The sequence below is a fragment of the Pyrgilauda ruficollis genome, unplaced genomic scaffold (genome assembly GCF_017590135.1).
Source record: "Pyrgilauda ruficollis isolate IOZ18807 unplaced genomic scaffold, ASM1759013v1 scaffold24, whole genome shotgun sequence".
Lineage (NCBI taxonomy): Eukaryota > Metazoa > Chordata > Aves > Passeriformes > Passeridae > Pyrgilauda > Pyrgilauda ruficollis.
Window position 1 is genome coordinate 11516830 of NW_024523648.1, and position 21139 is coordinate 11537968.

Here is a 21139-nt window from a genome sequence, read left to right on the forward strand (position 1 = left end):
ACAGAAATATAAAAACAGTACCATTTTCGTGTGTGTATGATGGCAGTATTCACCACAATATATTTAATATTGAATTACAAGCATCAAGCTCTGGAAAAGACGTCAACTATTACACTTTAATTGTTTAAAGGTATTATTTTAGTGTCATGTTTCATAGGAAAACTATATTTCTCTATTATTCATCTGACATTTAAAGCTTTTTTATATTCTTTCCTAGGAATATAAAGACTTAGATCACAAAAGACAAGTTTTAAAAGGACTTTATTAAATGTGACAACTGGCTAACTGGACTTGGTGCAATTAATAAGAAAATCTGATAACTGAGTAACAAAAGACAGTTCGCTGGTGCCACTTTTTTTTTTATTTCTGCAGTTCTACATCACTTCAGTTCTGCAAACACAACATTTGAGGAAGACATTACCCTTTCTAGTTTACTCCCACACTTCATGAGATTACTGCAGTGTGGAAAATGTCACATTGCTTCTCCTGGTAGAAGAGCCACAGAAATGACTGGGACACACAAAATTAGTCCTGCCCATACACTTTCTTAGCTGAAAACATTTGCGTAGGACTGACTGGGTGTCTCATTATTTTATATCTCTTTCACTTACTATTTCAATTGATATACAAATACAGTAGAGACATTTATACACACAATCAGATTCATTATTGTGGGATCCAATTTTAAAAAGTTAATACTGAGAAAACAGTGAACTTTGTAGAGATCTCTTCTGATGTTCTGCAGAGGAGCTCGTAGGTCATGACTTACATATTGGGTTTTAAACTTACTCTTCAGACATATAAAAATGATTTACTTTGTCTGTTGCAAATTCAAATATGTCCTTTATTTTTGAAGAGTGTACTATATGCTTTACCCTCAGGCTCAGCAAGAGATCTGTTATGATTGACTTGATGGTTATATTCCAAATAGGACAAGTCACTGAAAGTACTGTTCTTGTTTCCTACAGAAATTTAATAAAATTCTTCTTGAAACGTAGGATGGGACAGGAGTTTACTGGGATTATATTCATATATTTACTAATCAAGATTAGTTTCTTCTCTAAGTCTTCAAAAAAGTCTTTTTTCCAGACGAATCCAACTTATCTTGGAGGGTTCATTTTTTCATGAATCAACTAAACCAAACATGCTGAAAAGTGCAGTATAAATTTGTTTGGTTTGGTTTGAAATCCCTTCCTCCTGGATGTTAACTGGCATTCCCAGGTTCAGTCCACTCAGTCAGCAACTTGCTCAATCTGAGTCTTCGTTGTTTTTCCAGAGGGAACACTTCTGCCACTTCCACTCCACTCCTGTTCTTGCTGGAATAGGTATCTCCAAACGGCTCTGAGTCTTTCACTTGGATTTAAGTAAGTTTTCCCATTCTACACTGGATTCACTATTTTTAGGAATTGCTGGAAAGATTGACTGCATCTTACTTTGGAATTCTTTCATCTATAAAAGAGATTTTAAAATAAAATCAGTTAACTGCTACTAAGGAACAAATAAAGTAGCACCATGTACCCCAGGCTTATCCCACAAAACCTGTGTGAGGTAAAGAATAATTAAAAAGCTTTTAAAATAATAGAAAACTAGGACTTCCCCCGATTATGTTAGTTCAATTAACAAAGTGAAAAAAGCATTAAGGGACCCACAACAATCACCCCTTCTAATGCACCACACTGGGGTGCCTCATTTGGAGTGCTTGCCCGAATGATCCACTGCTGTTACATGAATTACTATACACACACACACACACGTAAAATATTTTTGTTTAGAGGAAGATTACCTCCATGGAATGTGCCCCTATTTTGACTGCAGTGCCTTTTTCTACACTTGTAATGGATGAAAGGTCCAGTAGTCTGTTCAGGGATTCTAAAAAAAGGGCTAAAGAACAATGCTGTTCAGCTCTGACAGCTTAGGTTTATCCCACCATGTGGATAAAGGTGACAAAACAAAGTCTCATTCAATTGTATAGAACAGTAGGACAGAAAACAAGATTCCTAACAATATATGGGATTAACCTTTTCTTTCACTGCTGTTAAAATGCTGTGGAAGAGAAAGTATTTCTATATTATACAGATATAGATAAAGATAGATATACTGTATTTATAATTTATATTTATGCTAATAATTTTATCACCAATATCTGATTCAATAGTCCTGGAATGCCAGAAAAAAATATTAATTTAAATAAAAATAATCTATATCAGAATATTTAGACTCAGTGAGCTTCTTTCTTCCAGGAGTTTTACATGTATTTTTACATATAATAAATTTTTAAAGGATAGGCATGGAAAAACCAGATCAGTGAAAATCCTCTTACACAAACAGCAGGATGTACAAGGGGAAGTTTTGGACTGCTATTTTTAGGAAGCTCTGTGGCAGAATCTATGACATTCACACAGAGAAGACAGGATGTGGTATTCAAGCACTAGATGCAATGACCTCTTGAAGAGCAAATGCAGTCTCAGGCAATATGTCCCACAGAGAGGTTCCAGGAAATCTAGATATTCCAAACAGCCACAGAGGCATCTACTCTCATATGCCTATGTTTTGTGTGTTATAGGTCATCAGTATTTATACAAATACCTCTGGGTTGTTTTCTCTTCAAGTCCTTCTGTGTATGAATAATTCTGACAAAGAATTGGTACTTCTTTGCATACATGCTACTGGAATACAATTATTTAAGTTACACCCGATACAAAGAATGAAACCATTCACAAATAAATTACCAGTCCTTTAGTAAGACAGTAGCTAACTATGATGGATGAAAGCATTTCAGAACCCTAGTTTTTGTGTAATAATGCCTGGGAACTGCTAATCAAATAAAAATATATGTTATATAAAGCAGGAGGAAAAGTCAGAACCAAATTATCCTTTTCTCTTTTTCCTGATTTTGTTCCTAAGTAAAACTACTTCACTCTCTGTTTTATATTTCATTCTGATTAGATAGTTGTTTTGATTAAGTATTCCTTCTTGGTTTTTAAAAATCTTGGCTATCACCCACAATTGTTTCTAAACTAACATTTTTGCTTCTCATTTCAAACTGAGAAGCTCTCATAGACAGCTAATGTTTCCAAGAATAATAAACACCAGTATCAGAGCTGACGTAGAGGAACAGCCCAAATTACATTAAACAATTGCTGCCAATTCAATACAAGTATTTCCAGTAGGAAATGTTTCAGGAGCTTTGGCTTAGCTGTTTTTTCCAGTCCTATGTAATTAAGTTATCCCAGCTCGCTGATGAGCGGAAAGCATTCAATTTACTTAAGATATTTTGCTTCCTAAAGAGTGATTTAACTCTTCTACTCTTTCATCTCACTCTAAGTATTATCTGGGTGTTTGGAACACAGGAATGGTCAAATACTAAACTGATGTAAAATGCTGTGGCTCTGTTGATATAACCAAAGATAAAACATTCAGCACCAGCTAATGATCTGGTGCAAAGTGGATTTTCTGGCTTCTTCTAACCTCAGACTTAAATTTCTCTTAGAGATAAATTTAAAGGATGCAGTCATAAGCTCTAGAAGACACCTCTGTTACCACAACGAAGATGCACAAAACCAAAGGGAAACTGAAAGTAATTGTATAAAGCCTCTAAAAAGAAGATGATGGGTGGAGCAAATCAGAAATCTGCAGTGATTCCACTCTGACAACCACCTTATAATTATTAACATGTCAAACCCTAACTCTTGAATGCAAGAAGCAGTCTTGTCTGGGAAATAAAACACTACAACTTGGTTCCAAAAGAAAAAAAGGTATTATTTAGACAGCACTGAAACACTGCTAGCAGCTGCAGATTTAAGAATATGAGATAGATTTCTGTCCCCTCAGAACACTAATTTATGTTCTGCAGGTGAAAGCAACTAATTTCCTGGAAAAGCAATTTTTCCTTAACGCATGGATCAGATCTGAAATATTTAATGTCCTTCTTTTGCTTTTAAGACTCCCTGAGAAATTTCCTCAGCCTTGTCTTCTCAGACTTTGATGCTTATTTGTAAAACCACTTTGAAAGTGATGCCAGACTCAGTGTCTCATTTGCTACTTCCTCTCCCACCTGCCCTTTTCCACAAGCCCACTCTGCACAAAAATAGTTTTTCATTGCAATTCACAACTTTGGCCATATTTATGTTTTTCCACAGATTTTCCTCCTTTGTGATTCCTGGGCACTGATCTATTTCAATAAATCATGATGCCAAGCTGATCACTACTGTGCATTGTATTCTCAGTAACACTTTAGGCTGTCAGCTCTTTCTCACTCTAACACTTCAGGCTGTCAGCTCTTTAAGAAGGACATTTTCTGCAGTGACTGGCGTGGGACTCATTAATACCTGACTTCACACGAAGCCTAAAACAGGGCCAATTTCTTCCTGGTACAAACGTCACAGCTACTAACTCTAACTAGAAGTTTTCATTTCTATAGCCCCTAAAAGATACTGCAGCTGATTATTTCTCTCCACAACACTTTTGAGTTCTCACTAGTAAGACATTAAGCAATTTAATTAGTACCAGTCACGGACTCCTATTTCCCCCCTCTCATTCCAGTCAGAAAGCGCAGTCCAATGTTTCATTAGGGCTTTGATCAGGACCTCCAAGGTACCTTCCCCTTTCTTTCCTGTTCCACTAATAACATCAGCTTCTGAGTTTCTTCCTTCATTTCCACATTTGTACTTGGTGCTCTCCCAAATGCACTTCCAAATCCCAGTCACTGTCTTCCCTGAACTCAGCATTCCTCTAAAACTCACTTATCTTAAACCATGGAGAAAGCTTTCAAAGAGAACTATTCTCTGATGTCACAGACATATGTGGATACCCACATATATAACCATGAAAATCACATCCCTAAGTTCCTGTCCCTTCTCTCCCACTGACAATGTGTGCCTGTTTGCAAACCATTCTAATACTCCATTTTAGGCTGTAACTTCTTAACGGATCTTAGAGGTCTTTCCAGTCTAAATGATTCTGACTCTTTCAGTCAGAGACATGGAATTCAGTCTTCTGGGCCTTGACTGATCAAACTCTAATATATTTTTATAATTAGGACTAAATTTGGCCTCCAGAGTACCTCACACTGGCTTCCAGGTTGTTCTTGCTTGCATTTAGTTGACACTGTCATACTAGGCCCATTGCAACTTCAAGGTATCCTTGCACTGAAAGTAAAATTTGTCCACTAAACATTCAAGTTAGTCCTTCAACAAACTGGGCTTACCAGTACCCAGTCCTCTGGCAGTGTGGTGAGCTTCTTGTGAAGATGATTAATCAGCTTTATGTTCTATTAATACTGAGCACTTGAGGTGTGAGAATTGGGACCTCGTCGTTACTTCTTTAACTCTTGGGACAAACACACTTCTTAATGAGGGAAATGCTGCAATTAGGAATCTGTCTTGCCCGGCCTTTTCTTTTCAGCAGACGTGCAACACGAGAGGTCTCTTTTCCTCTTTCCTCCCTTCCCAGAAATCTCCTCCCGTATTTCCTCCAGATTCCACAATACTCATGTCAGTGGTCTCAAATCAAAAGGCTTTAATTTAATTACAAGAGGTAATGTGCTACGTACTAAGCACTGGAATGTTTTGCATAACTCATTGCAACGACTGCCTCTTTATTATTGTCAGCCACACTGCCACTGGGGTACTCAGTTCAACTGTGATAATGCCTTCAATTAATAGTGCAGTAATCCAAGCACTAAATGCTGAATGTATTTTACCTCTTCCTGCTGCCTTCAGTACCACAGGCCACTCTCAACTGCTGCTCCTGAACCTACTGGTGTATGAAAAATTTGTAACACATTTCTTAACATTCCAGCATGCTCCATTCCTGCAGGCGACCCTCTGAAGTGAATTTCACTCATGTGAATTTTATTTTTTTGTCATAGATATTACAGATTTTATGCTGTTTTTTCTTGCCAAATAAATTGCAGTAACTGTTCTACCTCTGTCAGGCTTCTTTCTAAAAGGATATCATCTACCTTACTGCATTAAATAATCTGTAATAGCTATAGATCACTGTTATTTTCTTATCTTAACCTAATGATCCTGCCTCAGATGGCAAAAATATGGGGACCTAAAAGCATCTTCCATTTAATAATCTCTTTTTAATGTACATCGTTGACAGAATGTCACACAAAAATTGGGATAGCACTATTACTGAGAGCACTTACATGGCCGTTCATATTAAAATGAATGGAAGAGGGGCTAAAAAGTCTATTTGATTCCTAGAATGAAAGTTTTACGAAGAAATGTTCTCTTTAATGTCTGACATTCATAATAGGCCAACACAGATTCCAGGAATTATTAGTTTCCTATTTTAGTACTCGTATCAGTAAGAACTGCTTACATTAGCTTCCAAGTGAAATGAGGTTAGATGCCCTGAACTGGAATATCAAGTGGCAGCAGAATGCACTATGTACATGCCCTCTGTTCTCCTCAGCCACCATCCCTTTCACAAGGCATGAAGATGAGGCAGGCTGCCCTGGATTTAAAAGCATCAGTGAGGATTGCTCTTGCCACCCTTTCCCAAATCTTAAAATGATTGCTGTTGCCCTTGTTAGCAAATGATTACCAAGGGCCACATACAGAAATAGCAAGTTATTTGTAGAAAATGACAAGCGCTGAGCCCTTGCAGGACTGGAGGAGCAGAGCAGCCAGCCTGGTGGCTCAAGGTGATTGTCCTTCTCTCAGTGTATGGGGCACTCACTGAGGGTCACTCTGTGCCAGCTCTGGAATAACGTGTTAAATAGAGCTCTGGTTCACGTTCTTACATCTTGCACTTCACTGGAAAAGGCATCATGAACGTCTGGCCTATGGAGAACTACAAGTCTATGAAAATGGCCCTGAGAGTGTCAATCGTGGCAGTAAACAACCTAATATTTCCGATGTACTCTCACAGTACCCTGTTCAGCACCTCTTTGCTAATTCCAGCATTTCAGGATTACACAGAAAAAAGCAGCAGCAGAATTGTGTTAAACCATCCAGAGAAGTCAGGAGTTCACACTATCCCCATCTCGTGGAGCCTTACACACGTGCCTAACCTTGAGCACCCTCGTTGAAATCAGAGGGCTATTTACAGTGCCCAAAATTAAACAAACACATAAACACATCTTCCCACAAATTTATCTCTATAAATCCTGTGTAAGTGGGTAAAACATGTCCTGTGCTTTTTAAAAAAGAAAAACAACATGAAGATAACCTAAGTGAACTTTACAGGGAGAGGGGGAGAGTACCATCATTGTTTAGAGCGAAGCTGCCACAGCTCCCAAACAATTTTAAGTATGTAGTAGCCTTCCACAGCTACTCCATATTCTGTCTTGAATTACTGGTGAACTACAGAGAACTGTCAAGTCACAGGGGTCAGGCTGCCTCTTTTCCAATTATTGGGTCACATCATAAAGAGATAAAACACATTAAATACTTTCCTCACATTACTTATCCATAAGTGCAGAAGATATGTTGCTCATTCATAAATGGGAAGAGAGCTGATCTACATCACAAACATGTTCTACCAGCCTCCTCTGGTTTCATTTCTGTGCAAATGTGACTTAGATCCCCAAGTGGGAAGAAGATGCTATTCCAGTAAAAAAGCCTAAACAAAGTAAAACTCTTCTGGGTTAAGGCTAGATTATTTCAAATTTAAGAAAAAGAAAAAAAAAAGGACATGGTTAGCTAATTATAATTATGTTCAATTCTTTTATTCATAGAGACAGTAATTTTGTAAACTGGATTCTGAAAAAAAAGAAGGAATTTCCTTAGGTTCAGAAATACAGGAGTGTTTGTTTCACTTTTATACATTCCCATGCTGGTATTTCTGAAATAAATGGGAAGGACTTCAATTTTTGTAGTATAAGGTATCTTAAAGTAAAGGCTTTTGTGCCATGCAGAAAATGAAGTGTGGCTATCACTGAAGAATGTGCCATTTATTTCTGCAGAATCTTACTTTCAAATCTGGGTGCCTGGAAAGGACATCCACATGATTAGTCTATTATGGTGTATTAGTCATTGCCCCTTAGTCACCCTGGACAATTTGAAAAATTAGTCTTGAAATAATTTTAAATTTAAAGTAGTTAAATATCCAAATTTATAAAGCTAGCTGGTTAATGGACCAAAATCTCAGGATGAGTGCCCCAACCCTATAAACAATTCTGTGCTGTAGTCTGGATTTCTGAATTAAATTCAAAAATACGAATTGTCTGCTGAACAACCTGAGTAATTTTTTTTCTTCGGTATGTCCAGGAATTAATTATATACATCATCCACAAGTGAGAGGCTTCCCAAAGGGCTGGTGGCAGCCAACAGCTGCGAGTCTCTCCCAGGACACAACAGTGAAACTCCTCAAGACAGCCACAGTTGCAGCCTTTCCATTTCTTGAAATACTCTCTTACAGCTGGCCCTATTCATAAAGCAGATTGTAGCAGCTTTCCAGTACAAAAATTATGATCTTAATCCTTGAATAAGCATTCTGCCTTATCAAGTAAACAGTGAAGTTCACTGGTTTCATTCTTTTTCCTTCTTGAATAAAATACTACCAGTACATACATGTGGAGGCAAGTCTTCTCCAAACCAATTAGGCAATATAAGCAGCAGAGAAAAATCCAGTACAAACAGGAGGAGGAAGTGCTAACTTGTACTAGTACTCCATCTTCTTTCTAAGAGCTTGAGTTTAAATAAGCATTGAGTGAATAAAAGAGCATTTAAAAATGGCAGATTTGATTTATATAGAAAGATGTGATCATGAAATAGCAAGGAAAAGGAAAGTTTCTATTATGCTATCAGATACAAGCACAATAAAGAATAGAAATTTAATAAATAATATTTTTGTGAGGATTAAATACAACAATAATTAAAAACGTATAACAAAATATTTAGGAATTACTCTACGATGACCCTAATTATTTTAGGAGATATGGTGCTTTTATAGCAACATTTACTCATTTATGAAATAGAATAAAAATTTCAGCCACTGCAATATGCCTACACTGGGATTTATAAATCTTAGTACAATTTACAGATGCCATATTTGAAGATTATGCCTCCATGCTCTCATCTTCTCTTTTAAATTAATCCATCCTTAAAGCCAACACTCCTTTGTATTTATACTGTGCCTATGACTACACTTTCACAAAATTATAACGAGCATCTCTCAAATAAGCAGGGGGATGTTATTTTTATGCTTAAAATGGTGATTCAGAGGTTAGATTTTTTTATGGAGAAGAGCAGTTTACTTAAGAAATGTTCTTACCATCAAAGCCACAATAAGTATATATTGTCTGCATTGCTTTCCATTGTTTTAGATGTCTCTTTATGGCCATGCAATTGTTTTAGACTCTTAATATTTTAAAGGTTAAGATCAATGAAAAACAGGATATTTCATTAGGAGACACCATAGAACTGATAAACTAATATTTTATAAGTATATTAGTCACAAATTGCTAAGCAATTCTTCTAACTATTTTTCCACAGAAAAATTTTTCCAGCTTTCCACACAACAGCAACAATCAGAATCTCACAAACCTACATATGAATCATCCCAGCCCTTTTCCTATGTGACAGAGAATGCTTTTATTTTTGAGGAAATGAAACCTAATTTATTGAGGACATGAAGAACAAGAGGGCTTTTAAAGCACAATTTATCTTGTTTGTTAATTGTTGTACACTTCAGTCTACAAAGGCTGAGGGCATTGTTCTGCTTTTAAAAGAAGGTTCATAATTGCTGGCAGCTTAAAAAAAAAGAAAGAAAAAAGAACATCAGACATTAGTAGGTATATTTTAGTATCTGCCAAGTACTCTATGGCTGTGAGTTTAATTTAAAGGAAAGGTTTACAACTCCAAAGTTAACTTCTAAAAAATTGTAGAAAACTTCTAGAAAATTGTTACTTGCTGCAGGTGACCCTGCCTTGGCACACAGATTGGACTACATGATCTCCAGTGGTCCCTTCCAACCCTAGTTATTCTGTGATTCTATGACACTAAAATTTTTCCCAGTAATAAAAAGATGTAGTGGATCATAACACTAGCAGAATAGGTAAATAAAATTTTAAAAAGTTAAATTTTGGAAACTTCAATGAAAATACTTGTTTAGTTCAACTGTAACAATGGGGGGTTTAAGATATTTTGAATATTTTACTTTTAAACATTTTTACTGAGTAAAATGTGATTTATTATTTAACTGAAAATTTTAAATTTCATTTAACAGCTCATATGCAGAATGTTGCAATAAGATGTTTCAACTACTATTCAATTTTAAAATAAACCAGAAATGATAAATTGGCCAAACCCAACCTTTTCTTCAAAATTTCTTTCAATACTTCTGTGTTTTGCATCAGCAAACAGCCAGCCCATTGCACCAGGAGTGGTCACCTACATGGTTTGACGTTGCAAGCTCAAAACCACTAAGGTAATGCCATGGAAGATAATACCATGATGTGGAAGTTGTTCAATAGCAAATAAACTTGTTGAAAACAATGGTGCCATTTTATTTCAAGCCAGACTCATTTCAAGCTTGAGTTTAACATGGCACGTGTCTTTCCACATGGTAAGGTGCCTCAGAGAGGAAGGCTGCAGGTACGTCCAGATCCAGATCAGGAGTGCTCTGTGGAAGCCAATCTCCCAGTTGTCCCTGCTCCCTGGGCACGAGTCTGTGTAACTACCGCAGTCCCAAAATGCATGACCAGCAGTTTCTGAGGGTGACACAAAGCTGAAGAAGCATTCTAGCAGTGCAAGTAACATAGTCCAATTGCCAACAGGCATTCAAGCCACGGGGCAAGGCCAGTGTCAGTCCAAATTTTGAAAATTCCTGGAATGGTTGTAGATATCCAGGTCCTCAGCCTGCTAATGTCTCACTACCCTGGTGCTGCTGGTCGATAATACTCACTAATATAGAAAGAGTTTCTATGCTCAGAGACAATCAAAGGTGGTACAAATTTAAATATTTTCCCGAGTGATTGCAGGAAGCAAGTTTAAAAAGTCTGATTATCACTGACACCTGAACATTTTCTGCAAGAATTACAATATAAAAGTATATAAGCACTATCTCCTAGTTTCTAAAAAAGTATTTCTTTTATGTTTTTGTAACTTAAACCATTATCTAACTAAGTCCCCACTGAACTATCACTTCTTCGGTTATAATAAGAGTTGAGGGGGATTTAGTAGCGTTTATAACTTATCAGCCTGTCACCAGATTACAACAGCAGTAACTGCAATCAGGGAATGTTAACAACCTAACCTGAGACAGCATAAAATCCTTTATATTCCTTACCAAGACATAAAGATCACTTACTTACTCTCACCCCTGGGTTTTGATGCTGGCATAAAAGCAGCGGACTGTAAAGCTATAGGGAACCACCTTTAACAATAAAGCCATTTAAGAGCTGGAAGCAGGCACTGTCACAGCTCTATTTTAAGAACTAATGAACCACAAAGATTAAATAAAAATCTAGAATCACCAAATCTGGTGCACCACCTCAGTACCTGGAAGGAGCAGCAACTGGCTTCTAGGACAAACACAGGCTGTCTCAGAAGGTGTAAGGATGAAGCATCCTGAACTGTGGCTTCAGTTTCCTTCTACAACACAAACTCCTGAGCAATCATGCCACTAACACAGATTAATTACAACTCATCAAGGAACTATCACTTTGCTCTTGTCATTTCATCTCTGACTTTGAAAGCAATGGCAAGATAATTTAAACAGCAACAAAGCTTAGGATAATACATATTTTATCAATGACTCACTGTCCCATCAATAATTCACGCTCACAGGAAACATGTATTCCACCATGAGAAGCATTTTGGCAGCGATGGCCAGTGCGGCCTTTCTGCTGGGCTGTGTGCGGGGCAGCACGGTTCGGCAGCGCAGCACGATTCGCCTAAAGCCCGGCTGCCTGTGGGACACGGCCGCACTCCCGGGATCAGGGATGAGCCGGGTCCTCGGCGCTGCCGCTGCAGTTCCGGCCGCCGCCACCGGGTGTCGCTGCGGGGCAGCGGCGGCGCCCCGGCCGCGCCCGGCCTCGGGGGAGCCGCCGGGAACGGGGCAGGAACGGAGACCCCAGAGAGCAGAACACACAGCCCCAGAGGGCAGGGAAGGCAGACCCCAGAGGGCAGGAACACACAGCCCCAGAGGGCAGGAACGCACAGCCCCAGAGGGCAGGAACGGAGACCCCCCCAAAGGGCAGGAACACACAGCCCCAGAGGGCAGGAACACACAGGAACGCAGACCGAGAACCCAACGGGGACTGGGGCGCAGCAGCGCCCGCCTGGCTCAGTTCTGCCCTCCAGGTGTGCAGGAGAGGCTCACCACCGCTTCCTGCCGGGCCGGGCCGCTCACAAGGCATTCCCGGCCGTGGCACAAGGATCAGGGCCGCCCAGTGACACCGACTGCACATCCCACTGCCTTCACGGCGGGGCGCGGCTGCCGTGGGCAGCGTTCAAAGGACAAAAAGCACCGAGCACACCTGGCACTGCCCTGCTCCAACCTCAGTGACCAGCTCTGCTCTCCTTCTCTGGTCCAGCCAGGCCTGCCCCGGTGTGCTGTGGGCCGGCCAGGATGGGAACTGTCCCACGGCCTGCCTGGTCACGCCAATCCTGCATCAAGATCTGCTGCCTCTGTTACTCCTTTTGGTGTGACTTCAACCCATCACATCTCATTTTCCATTGAGGCTCTTGTACTTTACTCTTTCAGATGACTCGAGCCATTAAACACTTAACAATTCAGTCTTACTTGGAACTCCCCTTCAAACCCTGCAAGTGAAAGTCAAGTCCTTTATTCACCAAGATCCCACTTAGAGAGTCACAGGAACTGGGCTGCAAAGGATTTGAGAGAGCGCTGGAGCAGAGGTACTCCTACATGCAAATGAAGCATTCTTCTTGTTTGCTAAATGAAACACCTGCACTGCTTATAATCAGAATTTTACTATCCTTCACAATTTAATACTGAGAAACAATACTAATACCATCTTTCTCCTTTATATATGCTTTACTGAATATATAAATAATTGCCACGTAAGGTAGTCTATTCATTCCTAGTCCTAAAGAGGACGCAAACAGCTCTCCCAAACTTATAGCTGCAGGGGACTCTTTAAGTCATGGCTCATTACTAGGGGCAAACAGAAATGCTCACATGAACTTTCGTGTTCACACTCAACATTGTGAAATACTGGAACATAATGAATTTACTGAAGATTGCTGTAGCTGGTATCCTGGCATGTACAAATGCTTCCCAAGCATCTTTGTCTTCACACATGTCAAGGACCACCATTCTAATGCACAGGATACTCACTCTTCTGTCCCCTTGCTGCTTCTAGAAAGCAAGCTGGCTTCCTTTCAGTTTTTCTTACATCCTCTGTGCCCCGATGCAAAAAATAGAACTTGGACAAATAACTGTATTGCTCTAAAAATAGGATTATGGGGGGTAGCCTTCAGTTCGATAAGCAAAGTTAGCAGCTACTATTTTAGTCTCTGAATTAGAACACTGGCTCTTTTGTGAGGTAACTGAAACATCTGTGCAAATAAACAGAAAGCAGGACAAAACTGTTCCTCCCCCTAAACTGTCTCCTCCCCCAGCATGCCATTTTTTGCAGATGTAAGAACACCTTCCCTGTTTGCACACATTCTGGTTAGTCATTCTACAGGTGGCGAATGAAGGTGTAATTCTTAGGCTGAAGTAGTATAGAGATGCCATCCCAAGACGCATTACCCAAGGAAAAATATGGAGTTGAGGGGATCATACTTGCTACTCACACTGTGCACGCCCAGAGCCTTCCAGATGGCAAAACTCAGCAATCCAACCCCGCACCATGCATAGAGTGAGCCCCAGCCTAGGGCTCGTAAGGCCAGTGATGAACCACTCTCTGGTAGTGCAGCTGTGGCAGTAATCCCCTAGAACCAAAGATAAAAAAGTTCATGACAAAGTGAACAATAAACGGAAAAAAAAAAAAAAAAAAACTAAGAAAGTTAGAGATTTAGACTTTTTCCTGACCTGCCAGTTGCACTAGTGTGGCCACAGAAAACCTTATGGCTGCCAGCACACCTCAAGAGCCAAGAAAGCGGCTTTTCCTATCAGGAAAGGACTTCACAGTTGCCAGCCGGGGATGACTTTCATTGCCCAGAAATACCAGTCAGTTGTTCCATGGGCACAAGAATCCAACACTCAGTTATCTCATCAGTCAAAACACAAAACTGAATCTAAACCAGTCACAAGCCTTTATGCCAGTGACATCTGAACATAATCACTGCACATCATTGATTTTGGTGCTTTTTCATGGTGGGCAACTGATGGCCTATAGGTCTTTATCGGCACTTCTGGAACTTGCAAGAACACAAGCAGCTTTCATCTGGACATGGAAAGGGTGTTACAGTGACCCAGGGACTAATTTAAGAGGGATACAACTCTGAAGAAGCTCTGGAAACTATTAGGAAAAGTTTTGTAAAAGCAAATAACAACATTGAACCCATTCCCCTGCAGAGTTCACCAAGCAACAACACTGAAGACGCTGTGTGGTCTCCACTCTTCATTTTTGACAGAAGACACCTCCAAGAGGAGGTGTCTTAAAGATACTGCTGCCATAGAAGTTTGCCATGAGACGTGTCCTGAAAACACAAGTACCTTGAAAATGCTGTCACTTGGAAAAGCCACCTCAGGCCAAGAATGCAGCCTTGGCTATGACTGGGTCTCAACCATAAGGAAACCTCTCTGTCACAGCACATAAATGGACATTGCAGCTTCCAGGGGCACCAGGCACCTGCTGGGTGGCATCAATCCATGTGCACCCCACTCCCCCTGCTAGCTCTCACCTCACAGTGCCCACCATACTGCACCTATTTTAGGTATAGCAAAGCTTCAACCTATGCAGCCACAGCAGCAGTGACACAGAAAGAATTCTCTTGCTCACTGTGGCAACTGCCATTCAGAGGACTTCTTCCCCCTCTGAAGGATCACTGTTCAATTGTTCACATGCAAACAGAGATTTCAGATGGTAATTGCTAAAGATTGGCATTTATGGTCCTTACACAGTTTAACAGTTCTACTTAACCGGGTATCTTGGAAAAAAACAACTAAGTATTGCTCAGGGGTAACATAAATGAGATTGCACACATAAAATTACAAAAAAATATTTCATTTATAATCTAAAATAAAAGCAAAATTAACTTGTGGAAGGATCAAAAACACTTTTCTCCAAAACATGCCAAATACCTGTTCTTTTTTTCTCATCACAAAAAGTGGGGGGAAAATATTTTGTATTCTTGCTTTTAAAAGCTTTAAATTTTTAACTTCTTTTTAAATGCTTTTCTTTCTTCTTTGACACAATTAAACATACTTAATGTCTACCACTATGGTCAGTCAAACAGCATCAGTAGTTTTTCTCCTCTTGGCTTTGTATTTATTGAAATGTTAAAATGATCCTTAGACAATCCTCAGCATTGACACTCTCCCCTGGGATTCAGCTGTAGGCACAGCTATCCAAGGACAAACATGCACTTGGAAAAGGCACAAGCAAAACGTGTCCTGACCCTTACTTACTCCAATTTGGACATCCCGAAGTGGAAGCTGTTAACAAAAACAATGCTCTGCAAGCAAACACGCACAAACAGCAGAGATCTCTAGTCACGCTGTAATATCAGGTCCTATTATCTCCTTACCACAGATAATGAACTATTATAACTCCTTCAGTAGAGACTGCTCTGAGTATTGAAATGCTGATTACTTTTGACATTTTTCCTGCTTCCATAGTCTAACCATATATAACAACACTGAGAAAAAATGGTCCCATTTGGAAGATGGGAAATGAATGGACAAAAATATCCTCTACACAGAATCTTTAAATAGGAGTCATTATCTGTGAAAATTGCTGGCAAAAAACCCAACCAACTACTATTTAAATGCTTGATTGTCCCAGAAAAATAGTGGTAAATGGAAACAACCGATCTGGTTCTACTGACTGCAGCCAAACAGGGCTCACTCACAGGCTGATTCCTCAGGGTACTTAAATACACAGATAAGGGTTTCTGTAAACAGGACAGCTGGTTAAATGATTATCAGATACGGTGTTCAGAGCATCAAGAAAGCTGATTAATGAAATGTTAAAAAATCAAAAAGGACAACGGTAGCATGGAAGAAAAAGATGACACCAACAAAAAAATGTTAAGAGAACTGAATTTTATTCACTAACCTGTGTTCAAATTCTTTTCTCACAACTACTCTTATGTATTTTTTAAAAAACCCATTTTTTAATTTAAAAAATGAGCTTTTAAACAATATTGAGTCTTTCCAAAAACAGGCCAGAAAAAAACCAGGGCAGAATTAACAGATTTGTTTTCCAAAGATGTGTTTTCCAAATATATGCTGCTTTTTTAATTTTGTTGGTTGCTGTTGTTTTGTTTTCCTCTGGAACATATAAACAGGAAGTGGGAGAAGGAAAAAAATCATTGCTTTTTTATTCAGACACAGGCCTTGATTGTGTAACTGCCCCTTTGTGTGCAGAGTGTGTCTAAAAGGAAGCAGTGCCTAAAATAAAGTATGTTCAACTGTTTTGGTTGATTGTATTCAGTGTGTTCACTCTTTTGTGTGACCTAATCCATTGTGAAATTAAACACCTGGATAAATGCTGGTAAAACTGGACACTTCCCAAAAGGAGGCTGCTGCAGCTAAGCATTTAAGTTTAACAAAAAAAAACCCCATCAATTAACCAGGATCATATCAGCAACCCATATCACCAATGGCATATGTATTGGTGGCTTCACTGGAACAGGAATAAAATGCCAGAAACTTAGGGCCTGTAGAATTAATTCTTTCAACACCAGTGCTGGTTGATGTTGGCTTAAAGTACCTGTCAAACTATGGCCTCACCTTAAGATGAATAAAAATAATATTCAGGCACTGAACATCTAAAAAAGGTGAAATCTTCTGTAGTTATTATTATACATGATGTATTATTAAAAGTTACTTGCAGTAAGCATCTATAAATTTAAAAAGTCTAGTCTTTCCTTTTTAAAACTGCTCACTGACAAGTACCTTAACAAAAAAGTGTCTTTGTACATTCTGGCGTACTGCAGTCAAGGGGCCCATGAAATCACAGATTTTTTTCTAGCAAACTGTTGTAATTCCTTTGCACAAATAGTAGCAGATAGTTTTCAGCAAAGATCGAAATGATATATATCACTTGATGACATTTCTAGCATATATATTCTCAGATGTCAATGCAATGTCACTCTTGATAAATTTCACACTGATAACAGAACAGCTCAGACACCAGGAATATATGCAAGCTGGAAAAAATGCAGTGCTCAAGAGAACAGAAGATGGCAAAAAAGGAGACCATTTCTTTATTGCAATGTATTTCCACAGCTTGTGAAATAACTTCTCATTAATTTTTCTATTTTCTCTATTTCAAAAAAGAAACTCATGCTTATCGTTTCTGTAAAGGCAATAGATGAGTTATGACACAGCAGAGGAAAGTAGGAAAGCAAATGAAGGCTCTCATGCTCTTTGACCAGAAAGGGAGATTACAAGTGATCAGGAATGAAGGTTCTTAGATAAAGTACAATGGAAGAAATTTTTTTCTCTTGATATGCATTAAATTAACTTGATATGTTGTTGAATCATCACTTTTAAAATAAACAAAATTGATCAGTTCTTAATTCCTTAAGAGCATCTGTATTGCATATTGCATTTTAAGAGATTGGTGGAGATGAGACTGATCAATTATAAGGGCCTGTTTTCTACGCTTTTGGCAATAACAAAGCATTAGAGAGGAAAAAAGCGTCCTTCAATTAAACATGCTGTGTTTCAAACTAATACACCAACACAGTGTAATTGCCATCTCTGCTTTGCAGTTCTTTTCTTCAGAATGCACAACTGGATCCAGTTAGTAACTGCCTGAGCTCAGATTAATTTTGGCCATGAAATCTCACAGTCCCACAGTACTCATTCTCATCCTTCTCTTTACACAGTGAGATGGGAGGGGAGAGCTTTAATTTGACTAAATGATCCCACTTACATATTCCACAGCTTACAGACCTTCTATCTCCTCATTCCCATCCTTACTGCAGTCACCTCACTTCCAGACTCACTGCAGCACTATGAGACTGCTTGGTGAACTGGATCCCTGAGGTCATGAAGGCTCACATCTGAAGTGTTCTCACATCACAGAATTAAAAGAGATCAGTAACTGTATTTCACTGACCAGAGGTATGATTCCAGCAAACAGTGTAAGCATTACGTATTTCAGCTAATCTCAAATACTAAAGTATTTAGCAGGGCCAACTCTGAAAAGATTTTTAAATTAATCCTACGCCTGTACTGAATTCAATTAAATCTAGTGCTCTTATCATCAACTCTGCCAAGTTCCACAAACACCAGCACGTCTATAAAGCATTCAATGCATTCTTATTTCCTGTGTACCACTACTGGAAAACGGCTTAAAAGAACAAACCTTATTGAACCAGTCTGGGTTCTTCTTTTTTGTCATTGCAAGAGTAGTGCCAAAACCTGCTATCATTCCTGCTGTAGCAACAGTACCTAGAAAAATTCCACCTGCCAAGAAAAGTTGAAGAAATAAAAATCAAGACTTTGTTACTTAAGGGGAAGAAAAAAAAACCAACCTACCTGTTTAGAAAATAAAATCTGAAAATGTAAGATCTGATAGCACATGCTGAAGGGAAAGGTCCAGATGTCTACATTTTTTATGCTAACTCAGTATGACAAAATAGCAAGACAAAGAATTAGTTTTATGAAACAGGACATTTTGAAAATAATGGCATGTGTATGTATTTTCAAGCCACACACAAAAATTCAAATCCCAGGATGCTTTTTTTGCAGTACTTTGACAATCCACTCATTCCAGAGCCAGCCTACCAAAATCACCTTGTTCTACGGTGATGCCTCACCCATCCCTAAATGGGAAATGTAATTGGTTTTGTTGCATCACTTGTGATTTCAAATGGCCACCACCAGTTCCTCTGAAGACCATTACATAAGCAACACTTGTTCTTCAGCTTTATGTTTTAATGCTCTATTTAAAAAAATAAAAATAACTGAATTATTTTCATTTAAAAAAGAAAGAAAATTACACTAGCAAAAGCTATCCCAAGAAAGAAAGCATGCCTTGCTTTTCAGTCCTTCCAGTGTTTCAAAAGTCACTTGAGGTACCCCTGATCATTTCTAGCTCTTGCACCAAAGGCACATGTAGCCACACCTGCCGACTTTTAAGAAAAATGGTTGTTATTAAGACTTTCTGCACTGTAGAAACCAACCTGATTAATATTAAAATTTTAACATTTCAGGGGGTTACATGTTCTTCCTTTGCAGGTATTGATACCCATCATGTTTCCCCTTTCCTAATACCAGTTAGGTAATTTTAAAATGGTCTGAATAGGAAGTAAGTAAAAATACCGTTAAGTTAGGTGTCACTTTCAAAAAAGCTATTGATCTGATTACTGAGATGAGGAAGTTTTTTGTACTCCTGTCAGTGAAATCTGTAAGGTGCCTCCTCTGCTCGGGAGCACAAAGACTTCGCACCTTGGCCAAATTATGCAGTCCACTAAGTTTTACATTTCCAGGTCAGGTAGCCAACACTTCCCCAGTTTCAGACACAATAATTTGCAGAGGTACGTCCATCCTCTGGACGGGCCTGCCCGGGATGTCCCGGCCGGCGGCGCTGGGACGGTGCCGCCTGAGCCCCGGGCTCCGCTCCGCCGGGGGGCGCGGGGAGACCGAGCAGACACCGGGAGCAGCCCGGAGTTAGGGACAGAAATGACAATATAATATAAACGTAAAGCCGCACAGCGCCGCCAGCCCGCCGTCCTGCAGCGGTGTGCGGCTGCAGAGACCCTGGCTCTGCCCTGGCCGCGGTTCTCCCGGCTCGGATCCAGCCCGGGACACCGGCTCCTTCCCTTAGGGAATCCGCAGCGCTGCCTGGAGCCCGCAGGAGCCGCCTCTTCCTGAGTGCTCCTGGCCCCTCGGGCCCGGCAGCGCCGAGCGCGGACGCCCTCAGGGCTGAGCTCCCTGCCGGGCAGGAGGCGGCTCCGCTCGGCTCCCGTCCCGCCCGGCTGCCGCGCCGGGCCCGCAGCGCCGGGGGAGGGCGGCTGAAGGGTGAGCGGCCCCGCCGCTCCAAGGGCGATGGGAAAGGCGGCCGGCGCTGCAGGGGCTTCCTCGCTGTGTCCAGAAGCCGCGACGAGGCCATTCCCAAACGTCTTTCCTTTTCCCCAGGGGCGGGAGAGAGGGACAAGACCTGCGGCTGCGGCAAGGGGAGCACGGCTGGGGACGGTCTCAGGCCTGCCGCACACGCTGCTGCTCGTCCCTGACCCGTGCAGGGAGGGGAGGAGGAGAGGAGAGGAAGGATGTCTGCACCTTTGATTAAGAAGAGCTTGTCCTGGGATGCCGCAGAGCTCCCAGCCCCCCGGGGCAGGGACAGCCCGCGCCCGGGCTCCAGCGGCGCTGCGGCCGCAGCCCCCTCATGGGCGGCCCCGCCGGCAGCCGCCCCCATGCCCAGGGCACGGCAGGAGGTGGCGGCGGCTGCAACCCGGAAGGAAAGGGAGCTGGGCTGGGACACGCAGCCGCCTTTCCTCCCGCTTCCCCTCCGCGGCCGCGCCGCCGGAGCTGCCGCCCCCTTAGGAGGAGCCTCCTCGCCTTAGGGCGCGTTCTGCATCCCGAGAGCCCAAATCGCGCGGAGGGGAAATGGGAAAAAGTTGTCAAAGCCTCTTTTACATCGGGTCTTTTTTAGCAGGCTCATAAGAGTTTTGGTTTTGGTTTGGTTTTTTTTTTTTTTTTATGTTTTGGGGACAGATCACGTAGTGGACTTCTCCAAATAAAACTGGAAGACCCTCTTAATCCCCAGGAATTTTAGTAAGCTGTATCTTGACCAACGGTGTTGCTTTAAAGTACATATTTTCGTTCCAAATTGTCATTCTTTCAAGTTACGTAAATCGTTTTTCACACTACGAGAACATACAATTGGTGTTTTTTCATCTCTGTGCCGTTCTCAGCTGCTGATGAATATAAGTGGATGTGTGATACCTAATTTTATCACTTTATCAAACAGTGAACTAACTTAAGATTCAGTATGGACAGGTAAAGTGTATTTTTAGTTATAACAATCAGTACTTGAACAACAAACAATGAATGTAAATAAATCCAAACCAAGCGTTTCTTCCCCAGCTTC

The 21139-nt window shown here is 40.5% G+C and overlaps 1 protein-coding gene across 2 annotated transcripts; it reads right to left on the reverse strand.

Moving 5' to 3' along the window:
* Positions 1-244: 244 nt before the first annotated feature.
* Positions 245-20519, reverse strand: TMEM242 (transmembrane protein 242). 2 transcript variants are annotated; one of them, XM_041470101.1, is made up of 4 exons: positions 20329-20516; positions 18413-18513; positions 13722-13859; positions 245-1449 (listed from the first exon to the last, which is right to left on the reverse strand). In XM_041470101.1, the coding sequence occupies exons 1-4, from the start codon at positions 20462-20464 to the stop codon at positions 1351-1353; spliced, it is 474 nt and encodes a 157-aa protein (XP_041326035.1). In that variant the 5' UTR covers positions 20465-20516; the 3' UTR covers positions 245-1350. The 2 variants fall into 2 exon arrangements, with proteins under 2 accessions (XP_041326035.1, XP_041326036.1); XM_041470102.1 differs by having other exon boundaries at positions 1313-1449; positions 13711-13859; positions 20329-20519.
* Positions 20520-21139: the final 620 nt, after the last annotated feature.

Coding starts and splice junctions, on each gene's coding strand:
- TMEM242 (XM_041470101.1), bottom strand. CDS start 20,464: ATGGGGGCGGCTGCCGGCGGGGCCGCCCATGAGGGGGCTGCGGCCGCA. Junction 18,514..20,328: donor CAAGCTCTTCTTAATCAAAG/GTGCAGACATCC, acceptor TTTTCTTGGCAG/GTGGAATTTTTCTAGGTACT. Junction 1,450..13,721: donor AGGCTCTGGGCGTGCACAGT/GTGAGTAGCAAG, acceptor TCTCTTTTATAG/ATGAAAGAATTCCAAAGTAA.